Source organism: Pogona vitticeps, chromosome 5 (assembly GCF_051106095.1).
Source record: "Pogona vitticeps strain Pit_001003342236 chromosome 5, PviZW2.1, whole genome shotgun sequence".
Lineage (NCBI taxonomy): Eukaryota > Metazoa > Chordata > Lepidosauria > Squamata > Agamidae > Pogona > Pogona vitticeps.
In genome coordinates this window covers 194,031,520-194,044,902 of record NC_135787.1, presented here as the reverse complement: position 1 = coordinate 194,044,902, position 13,383 = coordinate 194,031,520, and the positions used below count along the sequence as shown (strand labels likewise).

Below are 13,383 nucleotides of genomic sequence, written 5' to 3'. Positions count from 1 at the left end.
CCAGCTTGTTTATGAAACGTGACAAGCGTCCACGGAGGCCCCAAAGCATTGCACAAACAAGTGGGGCCGGGGGGGGGGGGAGGGAAAGAAAAAGATAAAAACATTCAGCTACACAAAACCCTGCTCAGACCATCCCGAGCCTTTTCCTCCTTCTATCCACGTTGCCCCCGGGAAAGACGAACGGGCTCTCTTTGCCCTCAAGGAGGTATAATTCGTTTTCACGATCTGTAGGGCTGACGCCCAGCAACGCTTCTCCGAAATAAAACCGATTAGCCTTCCACAATGCCAGAAGATGCTGCACTCACCTTGCAACACACGGCTACCCCTTGGAAATTCATTGCAGCCATATGGGAGACGAAGGTGGGCGGCCGGCTGTTGTTTAAACCCCTGGGAAGTAGCTCTTCTAAGTCTTTTTCAGCAGAAAACTAAACTAAACACCGCTTGGGGTGCCTTTGACCAGGGATGGGCATTCAGATTCAAAAATATTAAGAATTCGCTGAATTACGCAATATTCGGAAAGTTCCGAATATACCTAAATGGGATCGCTCCGAATCTCTGTAATAATTATTCTCAATGTTCGGAGTCTTACTTACGTTTATAAATTTTGGGGGGGGGGGGGTGTCTAGGTTTCTGCTGGCTAAAGGAAGACGTGAAAGTGAAATCTAGTTTGCAGACATCCATTTATTGAGAAATTAAACTTATAGACACTCTGGCGCCAAGGGCGGGGGGGGGGGAACAGCATTCAGTTTCTCCTGACTGGGACTGCCATGGGAGGGGGCGACCTGTCCATGATGCTGGTCTGCACCAATGACATCTATAACCAGGCACAGACACCAGAAGGTATTTTTCCACCTTGATATTTCCCAACTGAAAGGTGGGCGTCGCTGCTTATACATCCCCTGGACATTTGCTATTAGGATATACCTTGGTGCGAGCCTGCACTGTGCGGCTTTTCTCTGTGACCCTTTTTCAAACTCTCTACTTAGCTTTTACATTCTCTGCATCTCATTGTATGTTGTCTTAATATAGAACAAAATTTAGGATTAGTAGATTCATAGATTAATGTTATAAATCAACAGGGAAATATTATATTAGGCCTCCTTGGGGGTGTATCAAGCAAGGGAATAAGATTTTTGTTATAGGTAGACAGATATGCTAAGTTTATAGATTGTGCATGTCTGCCAAGAGAGGCGGCCGAGAAGTCTCTGGTCCAAGACAGGAGAGAGACGAGTAAACCTTGGAAATGTTCCAGTGACTTCTATGTGCAATCCTCCCATTCATTTTAGATATGCATGGATATATACGTCACACTCACACACAACCCACAAACGCTCAAAGGAAACCCACGAGCGAGTCTCAAAAGGTGTCACAATCACTCTGATTTCGTTCCCGTTCTTGTTGCAACTGGGGATGAGAAATCAAGAGAGGAATAACCTGCAGATCCCGATTTATTTTCTACTCCTCTGAGCATGGGAAGTCTGGAAAAGTACACAGGCAAGGAAAAATACCACAAATATTTTTTTGGGGGGGAGGTGGAATCTGTGCTTTAAAGCAATTGTCTCATGCAGGAAAGTTGCTCAATGCACGGACATGCTGGATTTTTGTGTGTGTTATTGTTGAAAACATCATTGTTGAGATGATTATTGCCAGCAGCCTTATCTCAGAAAAGGCTTTCCACCGAATCTGGGCTGGTCCCGCTCCGACTTGCCTATTCCCACCAGCAAATCTACGCTGTACCTGCACACAAGTAACCTGATTAAATTGTCCTGGGCCTGTGGCATGCAAAACACAAACTCTCTCCTTATCTAGGGCCTCACACACACCCCTACACCCTTGGAAAAATATGAGCTTTGTGCACTACAAGTCCCAGAATCCCACCCCTAATCACACTGGCTGGGGATTATGGGAGCGGCAGTCCAAAAGGAACTTTTCCTGTTTCTCTACCTACATGCCAGGAGATGAAAACCGCTTTCCGCCACGCGTCTCTCCCCTCCCGTCGGTGTTGGATCGCCACTCCCATCAGTCCCAGCCAGCTTGGCAAATGGCCCAACATGATGGGAGTTGTAGTCCAAACCATCTCTTCTAGAAGGCACCAGGCTAGGGGGGCGTGGCAGCAACATTCCACCTTCACTCTTCCAACCTGAACCAGACCATTTACTCACAAGAAATTCCATCTGTGCAGTTCCGAGTTAAAAGGCCGTTCCTTCAAAGGGGGAAAATTTGGGGGGGTGGGGGGTGGACCCGGTTATTTTTCAGGCCGTCCTTGACACGTGTCTGCTCAAAAGGAAGCCCCTCTTCAAGGAGGCCAACCCCCAAGTAAATGACTCCGGGATCATTGCCTGAATCGCACCAAAACCCGCAGGCGCTGATTTTTTTATTTTTATTTTTTTTTGCCCCATAAAAACAACTTCTGAAGTCGAGGGTTTTCCTTCTCCAGCAAGAAAACAAGCCCGCCACCCGCTCCCCAGGAAAGGCGACCCACTGGGATCCCTCCTCTTTCTGCTTTCGACCGGATTAGCGCGCGGTTAGCCACGGGAGCGCCCGTTCACACGTTACGCCCCACGAAAGGCGAGAGTTAGAGAGAGAGAGAAGCAAGTCATCGGAGCGAACACGACCCGGCACGCCCGGGAGTCGCAGGTGGGAGGATTAAACGCTACTAAACGGTCCGGGATGGAAGGACCCGGCGCCGGCGGCTGAAGACGCGTGTCCCATTTGGAAGCACGTCCGAAGGGAGGGCGGGGCGGGGCGGCTCATCCCCGGGACAGATATCGGTGGGCGTGGGGTGGGGGGGGAGAGAACTCTTTGGTCCCGACAGGAAAGAAAGAAGGGGGACCCCCCCACCGCCCCCGTGCACCTCCATCTATCTAGCCATCCATCCACACGTACAGGGGGGAAATGCGTGCAAGGGGCTCCTACTCACCGTAGCTGTCCTGCGTGTATCTCCGCCGGAGGAGAGGATCCTCCTGGCCGGGGCCGCAGGGAGGAAGAGGAGGAGGAGGAGGAGGAGGAAGACCAGTCCCGGCGCCGCTCCCACGACCCGGGTCGGCAGCCATGGCCAGCGAACGTGTGCATGCGCGCGCCCGGCTGGAGGGCGACTGAGCCGCAGCCGCCGCCTCCCCGGGGCGAGCCAGGCACGTGCGAAGGGGGCGGGCCAGCGCCGGGTGGGTTTAAACTAGGCAGCGCCCCACCGGGCATGCGCCTCCTGCCCCAGTTGGAGAGGGGCGGAGGGGGGGGGGGAGTCTCACCTTTTGCGCGCTGCCGTATCCAGACGTGATCGGAGCAATAGGGCTCCTTCCGCGCGCCCCCCGCCCTCCAGAAAGAGGGCAGGAGGCGTCTCAGGCACTTGATGACACACACACACACACACACACCCGTGTCAACGTAGGAACGGGGCCAACGCGTGCACGCCTGTTAGTGGAGCGGGGGGGGGGGCAGAAGATGGGCTTCCTTCCATGTCATGTGTGAACATGTCCCGAAGCGGGTCTTGGTGTCTGACTCTGGGAAAAAAAAGAGGGGCGGCTGTATGGGCTAGTGGTCTGTGAACAGCAGTCTACCATTTCTGCTGGGGAAAGATGAACCCTAAGCAAGGGCTGCTGCTGCTGCTGCTGCCGCTGCTGCTATTATTATTATTATTATTATTATTATTATTATTATTATTATTATTATTATTATTATTATTATTATTATTACTCCCTGCCTTTCTTCAGAGCAACCCACCAGCCCACCTTTCTATCAATATTTATTTGTTTGTTTGTTTATAGGACTTTTTTTCTGGGTGGTTTTTACAACACAGGAGCCTAATAGGCAGCCATTGAAAAACACTAAATATAAGAAGTGTACGAAAAGCAAAATTAAGCCTCAGTACACACCCACAAAAGCAAAATAAAATTAATGGAAGGTAACTTGTAAATAATTTTAGTTAGTTAGGCACCCTTCAGTCTCTCGAGACTAGGGTAACATGCTCTGTATGGAGGACTTGGAGCAGCGTCTAGTGTGGCTGAGAAGGCTGATTCGAGAGTGACCAGCCCTTCCACACTGAAGACAAATACAACCTGTACCCTGTCCAGCTCCCTGGTTAATTAGGGTGGTGGAACAATAGGTGTGTGTGTTTTCTGCCCACAAGATGGAACCGACTCGTCATCATGACCCTAACTGGGCGATCAAAGCAAGTGAGGTTATTCAAGGCATGATTTTACCAGTTCCTCTTGTCTCAGTGAGTTCCTGTGGCTGAGTGGAGATTCGAACCCAGGCCTCACGAATCGTAGTCCATCCTGTTGCCATCACACCGCAGCGGGAACCCTCTTATCAATAGACCCTGATTTAAACGGCAGCTTCGAAGAATCGCAGCCTTTTGAATGTGTTCGGGGAGGAGAAACAAGGGTGAACCTGGGAAATGTGGTGGCAATTGTGGAGAATTTTTAACTGGAGGGGGGACGAATCCTAATTTTGTCTCTCCACCAAAAGTTCTCGCAGCCGATATTGTCAAGTATACTTTGGCTGCAAGGCGGTGACCTGATTTATTTTTTGCATCCTCGTCTCTCTCCCCCGGCATTATAAATAAACGCTTGCTAATTATAGTACGGTGGTTGCTCATCAGAACGATGTCAGCTCTGCTGTAATCTATTGTCGAAAGGGCGGTAATAGGTTTATCTCAGCCTGCGCTCTGAATGGTTATTCTCCAGCAACAAATGGGGTCAGCCCTCGATTACAGGCATGCAAAGGATTCTCCGCAACACACCTTCATCAACTTCAAAGTGAATTTAGGAAGATCCAGGGGGGAAAAAATGGAGAAAAACTTTCCCCTCCCTCAATTTTTCTGGTTTTCTCCCCCATCTCTATACAGGACAATTTTTATGTGACTGTGGAGAAATTCATTCCATGCAGCACTTCCGTGCATGCAATTTTATGTCCCACGAGGGGGACAAACGAAGCAAACGGCCGAGACGACGCTATGGGAGTAGCCTGCTGCTGGCCAAAAACACTTAAGATTCTAACTGGGTTTTAATTTTACCTATATTTTATATACTGTACATCCATAATTTTTAGTGGTATAAACACTGTGCTAGCACTAACGATGGGAGCCAGCTGTGCCCTGCAAAATTAAAATTAAGTAGGAGAAGCAGCAAATAGCTATTAAAACTGGGTGGCTTATCACATGTTTCCGTTCTCCAGCTGACTGCCGTTACAAATACATTTTCACACTTGCTGGTAGCAAGAGTGGTAAAATATACCAGATGGGCGGGATATAAATCAAGCAAACAAATAAATAAGTTACTGTTATTTGGTGCAATCATCAGAAGTCACTATCCGCTTCCTTACAGTGATGCCAAGGGTGTTCAAGGTGTGGGTTTTACAAGCGCTGCTTGTCCACACGGTGTTTACCACGGCAGAGCAGGAATCGGAACTCGGGTCTCCTAGTCTGTCCCTTGACCCACCACCCCACGGTGGCTCTCAGTAGCAGTTGGTAGAACAGGAAAACTAGTACAGTGGCGCCCCGCATGATGATGATAATCCGTTCCACAGAAATCGCTGTTTAGCTAAATCGTCATGCAAAAACCATTTCCCCGTTGGAATGCATTGAAACCCGTTTAATGCATTCCAATGGGGAAAATACATTGTCGTCCTGCGAAGATCGCCCACAGGGAAGCCATTTTGCGAGTGCTGATCAGCTGTTAAAATGGCTGTCCTGCAAAGCATGGGTCCCGAAAACACAGGGAAGCCATTTTGCGAAGCCGCCAATCAGCTGGAAAAATCGTTGTCTTCTGAACAAACGGTCCATGAAGCACGGACCAAATCATCGTCCAGCAAAAATCCCCCATTGGAATCACTGCTCTGCAAATCGCTATAGCGATCGCAAAAACTCATCGTCATGCGGATTTGTTGTTTTGCAAGGTCATCATCTAGCGAGGTACCACTTTAATGCCATTTACATGAAAATAAAAATTCTTCCGGAAAGGGGAACACCAGCATATCATGACATTGATCAGCAAATTTTGATTTAATTCTTCCAGAATTTGTTCAAGATCGAGGGTGTTCCCTCCCACAGTAAGGGTCCACTTTGCAAAGCAAAGGAGATTGTTATAATGGTTCCTAATTTTGAAATACAAGCGGAATGAATTAAAATTGTCTTGCAAGGCACCACTATACCGTCTTTTAATGGTGTTAACCAACCATTGCATACTCCATGGTTTTCAATTTTAAACGTGGTCTTCCATGGTTGTAAGGCACCCTTGGGTCCTTTTCGGGGAGAAAGGCGGGGTAAAAATATTTTAAATAAATGAATAAATAAAGCCATAGGACGTATCTGACTTCATGTAAAGATACCACGGCCGTTTGAACATTCGGTGTTTAAAGTCCCTTCGTTTTGGCTGCCCTGCGTTGGTTTTCTGTATAAGTTCCTGCCTAGAGAGGAGTAGACCTATTGCTTCTACAAGAGACGGGAAATGTTTGATTTTGTAGACCAAAGATCTGCAGAAACCTAAACCAGACACAAGTTTTCGGGAATTCTAATTAAAAAAAAATACAACATAGGATCATTTCTTGCAATTCATCCCAATCCATCTCTGACTTAAAACCCCCCTACGAGGCGTTAGCCTTCCTTCCTCCTTGAGCTGCCTTCCGACAGCCAAACGACCACTTTCAAATTAAAGTTTTTTAGTATGGTAGGATGTTTGGCAGTTTATAGCTGTCCTTTATATCCTAGCCCCGGGCCAGAAGTGTGAACAGAACCGCTATTTATCAAACCATCCATAGAGGCTAATGCGCATCTCACAGATTGGAAGAAAGCAAATCCCAGGGACAGTTCAGAAATCACGTGGAGGGATGTTTAATTGAGCCAGTGAGGGTTCGTGGGCAGCGTACTGGATGGGGACTCAAGAGACCTGGGTTCAAATTCACTCCATCCTGGAAATTTTAAATTTCTGGTTTCAGCCGTTGTGCGCTGTCTTGGGTCCCCTATGGGGAGAAAGGAGGCACCTGTTGTTGCCTAGTCGTTAAGTCATGTCCGACTCTTCGTGACCCCATGGACCACAGCACGCCAGGCCCTCCTGTCTTCCACTGCCTCCCGGAGTTTGGTCAAATTCATGCTGGTCGCTTCCAAGACCCTGTCCAACCATCTCGTCCTCTGTCGTCCCCTTCTCCTCTTGCCTTCACTCTTTCCCAACATCAGGGTCTTTTTCCATGGAGTGTTCTCTTCTCATGAGATGGCCAAAGTACTGGAGCCTCAGCTTCAGGATCTGTCCTTCCAGTGAGCACTCAGGGTTGATTTCTTTCAAAATGGATAGGTTTGTTCAGTCCAGCACCACAATTCAAAAGCACAAATTCTTTGGTGGTCAGCCTTCTTTATGGTCCAGCTCTCACTTCCACACATCGCTAGTGGAAAAACCATACCTTTGACTATGCGGACCTTTGTCGGCAAGGTGAGGTCTCTGCTTTTTAAGATGCTGTCTAGGTTTATCTTCGCTTTCTTCCCAAAAAGCAGGGGTCTTTTAATTTCGTGGCTGCTGTCCCCATCTGCAGTAATCATGGAGCCCAAGAAGGTAAAATATGTCACTGCCTCCATCTCTTCCCCTTCGATTTGCCAGGAGGTGATGGGGCCCGTGGCCATGATCATAGCCTCTGCTTCAAAACCTCCAAAGAAGGAGACTCCATCACTCTTCGAGGCAGCCTTTTCCACTGCCGGACAGCTCTGACCATCAGGAAGTTCTTCCTAATGTAATCTCTTTTCCTGTCGTTTGAAACCATTGCTCCGTGTCCCATTATCTGGAGCCCTGGAAAACAAACCTGTCCCCCTTCCACATGACATCCCTTCAAATATTTAAACAGGGCTGTCATGTCCCCTCTTAACCTTCTTTTTGTAAGGCTAAACATTCCCAGCTCCTTCAAGCCGCTCCTCGTAGGACATGGCTTCCAGACTTTTGACCATTTTGGTCGCCCTCCTCTGGACACGTTCCAGGTGGTCAACCTCCTTCTTGAATTGAGGTGCCCAGGACTGGACACAGGACTCCGGGTGAGGTCTGACCAAAGCAGAATAGAGTGGAACTATCCCTGCCCTTGATCTAGACACGCGTCTCCACCTGGCTGAGAGAGAAGGAACCCCTTGCTTGCAAGCTGCTTAGGAGACAATCTCTTTGCCTAGTGAGATTCATCTTTTTGTCATCCTCATCATTGCCATCATCATCTTAGAACGGCAGAGTTGGAAGGGGACCCTCTGGATCGTCGCATCCAGCCCGTCAGGGAGGCCCGGTGGGGGAATCAAACTCCCAATCTTTGGCTCCCCAGCCAGAGAGCTAAGCCACTGAGCTGTCAAGGGGGGCAAGGCCTGATTCCAGTATTGTGTGTGCACCCCATTGCTGATGCAACAGGATTTCACCCTTAAACCCCCCCCCCCAGCCCCTTCCCTATCTCTGCAGCTCTCTTCAGTCGCTCAAAAAGAGTCCCAGAGTCTGCTTGCTTCCATGGATCTCGACAGGGTTTCAGAGGGGAGGGAGGACTGCTCCTTCCCTCATCACCATTGATGCACAGCGACGGTGTCGGCACAACACCAGGATCGTATCCCAAGTGTGGAGCACTCAAATTCCAGACTTGTCACACACACACACACACACGACAAAACAAAGCAGTACCAAAAAAATCAATCCATTTAATGATAGCACCAAGATATCAACAAAGGCCTCGGGTTCTGAGGTGAGCGGGGCACGGGCGAGAAAAGGTGAAACAACGGCTACTGACACAACGGTAAGGAGAGAGACAAAATCAGTAGTCACAGAAGCCCCATCTCACCCAGCTGCTTGTTCCTACAAAATATAGCGGAAGATGTGGACCGAGGGGCTGGGCATAATTAAACGAATTACATTTCCTGCGGGGGCATTCGGGAAAATTAGCTTTAAAAACAGTTTTTTTTAAAAAAATAAATTGTTAAGGTTTGCAATACCTCTGTCTTGTATACAGATTTTCTATGCTAATGTTTTGGGGAACAACTGTTTAAAAGATGTCCACAATCGGCCAGAATAGTCTCTTTTCTCAAGCCGTCTGGGCATGAACGGAAGGCGCATTCATTCATGTCAAGAAGAGTTGTGGGCCACACTCTCTAGTAACTGCAAACCTACGCTGGAAATGTGAATTTAAAAAAATGGCACAAGAACATGGAAAAGGCTTAGATACATTGGCTGAAATCCTGTTGCTTCGTGCTAGGACACTGAATCAGTGCAGATGCCGTGAGTCAGAGCCGTCACACGTTCCATGGATTCAAATGGATCTACTCTAGTTAAATATGGCTAACACTAACCTGTTTCAACCCAGTAGAAGCAAAGATCTCCAAAAGAGGACATTCAGATCTCTCTCATAGAGTTACGACTGTACTATGCAAAAGTAAGTTACAATTAGAGTAGGTTCCCGCCCTTGACTCAGGGGAAATTTACAAAAGAGCTGACTTGCCAAATCGCCACTGATTTAGTACGTCTGATTCCTTGCACAATGCAACAGGATTTCAGCCAATATTAAGCACATTTTTAAGGGGTCCTGGGGGAAGTGTCTATTGAAGAGGTAAGCTTGTTCTTTTTTCCTGATTTATTTAAAATCTTATTTGAAGAGCTTGTAGAGTAAGTGAGCAACTCCAAACGATGTTGCTGGGCCAGCTACAGGACTGTCGTTTAAAAGCCAAGAAACAAAACCAGAAAATACAAACCACGTAGGCGCTGGTGGCAGAAGGCACACCCCACTGTCATCTTGAGAACCAAGGAAGGCTCTGTGAAGTCCTTGTGTTATCCTATCCCCCTGTGTTTAGATTCTCGCCCTCAGGGGCAACGATGTCACCATTTTTTTCTCTTATAGTTAATATAATGACCACGTAATCCAATAGAAACTTTGGCTCCAGTTCAGGAGTGTACTTGGCATCATGCTGACGAGATCCTTCCAGGACAGAGGGACGGAAGAATCACAGTGTCTTCTTCTCTGATGTCTAGACGAAACCTTTCCAACCCAGTAGAAGCAAGGATTCCCGAAACAGACACTTCCATTCTTCCAGAAATTTTCCAGGAACTTTCCTACTATGATATTGACATTATACACAAAATCTTTCCTGTTTCAGTTCAAAAGGTGTTTGATCATGGTTTAAAGACAGTTCAAAAACCACCTGCTTAATATCCAAATAATGTTTCAAAGCAGCAAGTGCAGTAAAACGCTTCCTCCCTGTGGGTGGAGGTCTTCATTCCCGGGCCCAACTGGGGTTTTGCTTGAATGAAATCCAGCTAGTCTCCAAAAATCCACAGGACGTTCACACCAGATAAGCCAAGATTGACTCTCCTGCAAACACAGTTCACATACTTATATTAAGATACATTGCATATTTATATGAAGATAGAGTACAACTAGACCTCAGTATTGACATCATTGTCAACTAATGGCTGATCTCCCGTTCCTTAGCATAGCAAGTCACGTTATAGCGGTCCCACCTAGGTTCTATTGATTCCACTAGGCTGAAGTAAGTCGCAACTAGAGTAGGCCCATTTGAATCAAGGGAACTTACAGAGGAGTGGAATCATCAAATCTTCACGGAATCAGTGGGGCTACGCTAACAGACTAATCAACAGGATTCAGCTACTATACCATTCCTCATCAGATTTTAAAACCTTCCTCTGAAGCCAAGACGTTTAAAACATTTTCTGCATCGACCCAGGCATTTCGTCTAACCCAGTCCTTCCCAACCTGGGGTCCCCAGATTGCTTTTGGACTACAGCACCCAGAAGTCCTGGCCAGCACAGCTAGTGAAGGCTTCTGGGAGTTGTAGTCCAAGAACATCCCAGGTTGAGAACTATTGGCTTAGACTCTAACCTATCATGAATCTTTGGTTTTAAATTAACAGACTCTTCTAAATTCGGATTACAAAAGAAATGCTTTTCAAATGCACGGGGCGCCAGTAGAAAGTTATTTTTTATTAACTGCACTACATCAATTTCTACTTTCCCCCTCTAGAGATTTAACGAGGAACATTAAAATTCCACCCATTTAGCTTGATGGCCCTCTGCTCATTGTGTCTAATTTGCAAAGGCCAGTATCCTGCAGAGATTTCTCTTTGTGCAACAGAACTCGCGCCTGCCGCTGAGCTGTTTGACCTGTCGCACAACCGGTTGTGCACTTGGTGGATGGCATCCCCAGTCGTACCACAAAGACCTCACAAAACCGCGCAATGTCTGTTGCCTGAAGGGACCCTCTCTGTCAGGATATGGACCAAAGATTGTAGAACACAATGGGAGGGTAACACACGCATAACAGAGTTGTGCTAAAGATGGAAACGCTCAAGTCAGCCTGCTTTACTTCTGCATTTGCTTCTTTCCATACCCTCTTTAAGTAAAGTGATGAAACAGCGTTACCTACCCCAGCATTCCAGATTCTTTTGTCTTTATGATGTACAGGAACATAAGCAAAGTGTGGAACAAATTGTTTCTGCCCTAAGCCCAAAAAACAGAAGGAAAGAAAATGGATAAGAAAGGAGGCCCACGAGAGATGGAGAAATCCTATCGCTCAGCCTTTTCCTCCCTAGGTTGCTACTTTCGGGTTTAGCTCTAAATGGAGAGGTGCTCATAAAAGAGGAGACCGTTTTGTGCATAGTCTGTGACATGCTCTCACACATGCCCGGTGGATGATTCAGCATCCTTAAAAATAATAATCTCAGGACTCCTGAAAGGAGAAGGCGGCTTCAGCACACCGCACCGTATGCTGGCTTCTGAAACCAGAGAAAGCTGTACAGCAGCCGAGGGAGCAGTCCAGACTTAAGGGATGCAGGCCATAGAAGGCAGCAGGGTAGATGGTTTCCCTTTCTCTTCCCTTCGGCACAGTGGCCCTTACCTTGCTAAAAGAATAGACACAGCTTCAGAGATGGGTATAGCTTATAGGGCATGCATACTAGCCTCAAACTCTGGGAGAAATCAGGGATCCTATGGAAGTAAAACTAATTGAAAATTGAGATGCACCCATGCTATGGGGAAGCCGATATTTATTTATTGCATCTGTATCCCGCTCCCATTACTTTACTTTTACTTTATTTGGACTTACACCCTGCCCCTCTAGACAAAGTCTACTCGGGGCGGCTTACGTAAGTGATAAAATACAATAAAATAACATAACATACATAATGATAAAAACCCACTAACTGATGCATATATACATTATCAAGACAGGATAATTAAGAAACAAAGATCAATTAATTGACTGGAGGGAAGGCCTGCCTAAAGAGCCAAGTTTTTAAATGGCTTTTAAAAACGCCCAGCGAGCGAGCCAGGCGGATTTCCGTTAGGAGAGTATTCCACAACCGAGGGGCCACTGCTGAGAAGGCCCGGTTTCTTGTTCTTTCCTTCCGGACTTCTCTCGGCGTGAGGCCCCTCAGCCGTCCCTGCTGGCTTTGTCGAGTGATTCGGGTAGACCTGGGTGGGAGAAGGCGATCTGCCAAGGCACAACTCTGAGCAGTTACAACAAATATAAAACAGACAACAAATAGAAATAAAAACACTTAAGAGCAAAATGCGACTAACCCTAAAAGCAGAAGATGGTGCGCGAAAGAATCCTATAGAAAGCAAAGTGGATGGAAGGGAAAAGGGGAAAGAAGGTCAGGCCAGGGTCAATGTGGAAAGCCTTCTTGTAAAGCTAGGTCTTTAGCTGCTTCCTAAGTGTCCACAGGGAGGGGGCCGGGCGGAGCTCCCCTGGAAGCTGGTTCCACCAAGTCAGCTGCCTCGGGGTGGCTATGCAGAGGGGCCTCGACTGAGATGATCGTATGGGTTGGGTGGATGACATTAAGAGGCTCAATAGAAGCCGTACCCTTTGCTTTTTTGTCACTGCCTGCAAGGGTTTACGCATCCCCATTATACACTGATAAAGGTTCCCCTTGATATTTAGTCCAGTCGCGTCCGACTCTAGGGCGCAGTGCTCATTCCCGTCTCCAAGCCGTAGAGCCAGAGTTTGTCCATAGACAGTTTCCATGGTCCCGTGGCCAGCGCGAACTAGACACGGAACACGGTGACCTTCCCACCGAAGTGGTACCTATTTATCTACTTGCATTTTTACATGCATCTGAACAGCTAGGTTGGCAGGAGCTGGTACAAGTGATGGGAGCTCCCTCCGTCGCGTGGATTCAATCTTACGACGGCAGGTCTTCTGACTCTGCAGCCCAGAGGCTTCAGCGGTTTAAACCGCAGCGCCACCACGTCCCCTAATACACTAGGAACAAGCTGATCCTTGGGAGTTGCTGAGCGCTCCAGCACTGGAGGCCTTCAAGAGAAAACTGGACTGCCCTCTGTCAGATATCTGTTCAGATTTGGGATTCCTGCCTCGAGCCAGAGGGTTGGATTCAAGGGCCTTACAGTTGGCCCGCCCCACTCCATGATTCGATGA

General features: G+C 47.6%; 2 protein-coding genes across 5 annotated transcripts in view; both read right to left on the bottom strand.

Annotated features, from left to right (window-relative positions):
- The window catches only part of LOC110070124 (uncharacterized), a 36,553-nt gene extending 33,415 nt beyond the window's left edge, over positions 1-3,138 (bottom strand). Inside the window, exon 1 of one of the 2 annotated variants that reach the window (XM_078376531.1) lies at positions 2,921-3,138. In XM_078376531.1, coding sequence (XP_078232657.1) covers positions 2,921-3,053 — 133 coding nt within the window. In that variant the 5' untranslated portion in view covers positions 3,054-3,138. The remainder of the gene's footprint in view (positions 1-2,920) is intronic. The other variant, XM_020777767.3, reaches the window with a different exon arrangement.
- Positions 3,139-8,621: 5,483 nt separating this feature from the next.
- TMEM209 (transmembrane protein 209) overlaps positions 8,622-13,383 on the bottom strand; it is a 52,097-nt gene continuing 47,335 nt past the window's right edge. For all 3 annotated transcript variants that reach the window (XM_078376529.1, XM_020777772.3, XM_020777771.3), the window contains exons 14-15: positions 11,374-11,447; positions 8,622-10,302 (exon numbers count right to left, since the gene is read on the bottom strand). In XM_078376529.1, the coding sequence (XP_078232655.1) occupies positions 10,248-10,302; positions 11,374-11,447 (129 nt within the window). In that variant the 3' untranslated portion in view covers positions 8,622-10,247. The remainder of the gene's footprint in view (positions 10,303-11,373; positions 11,448-13,383) is intronic.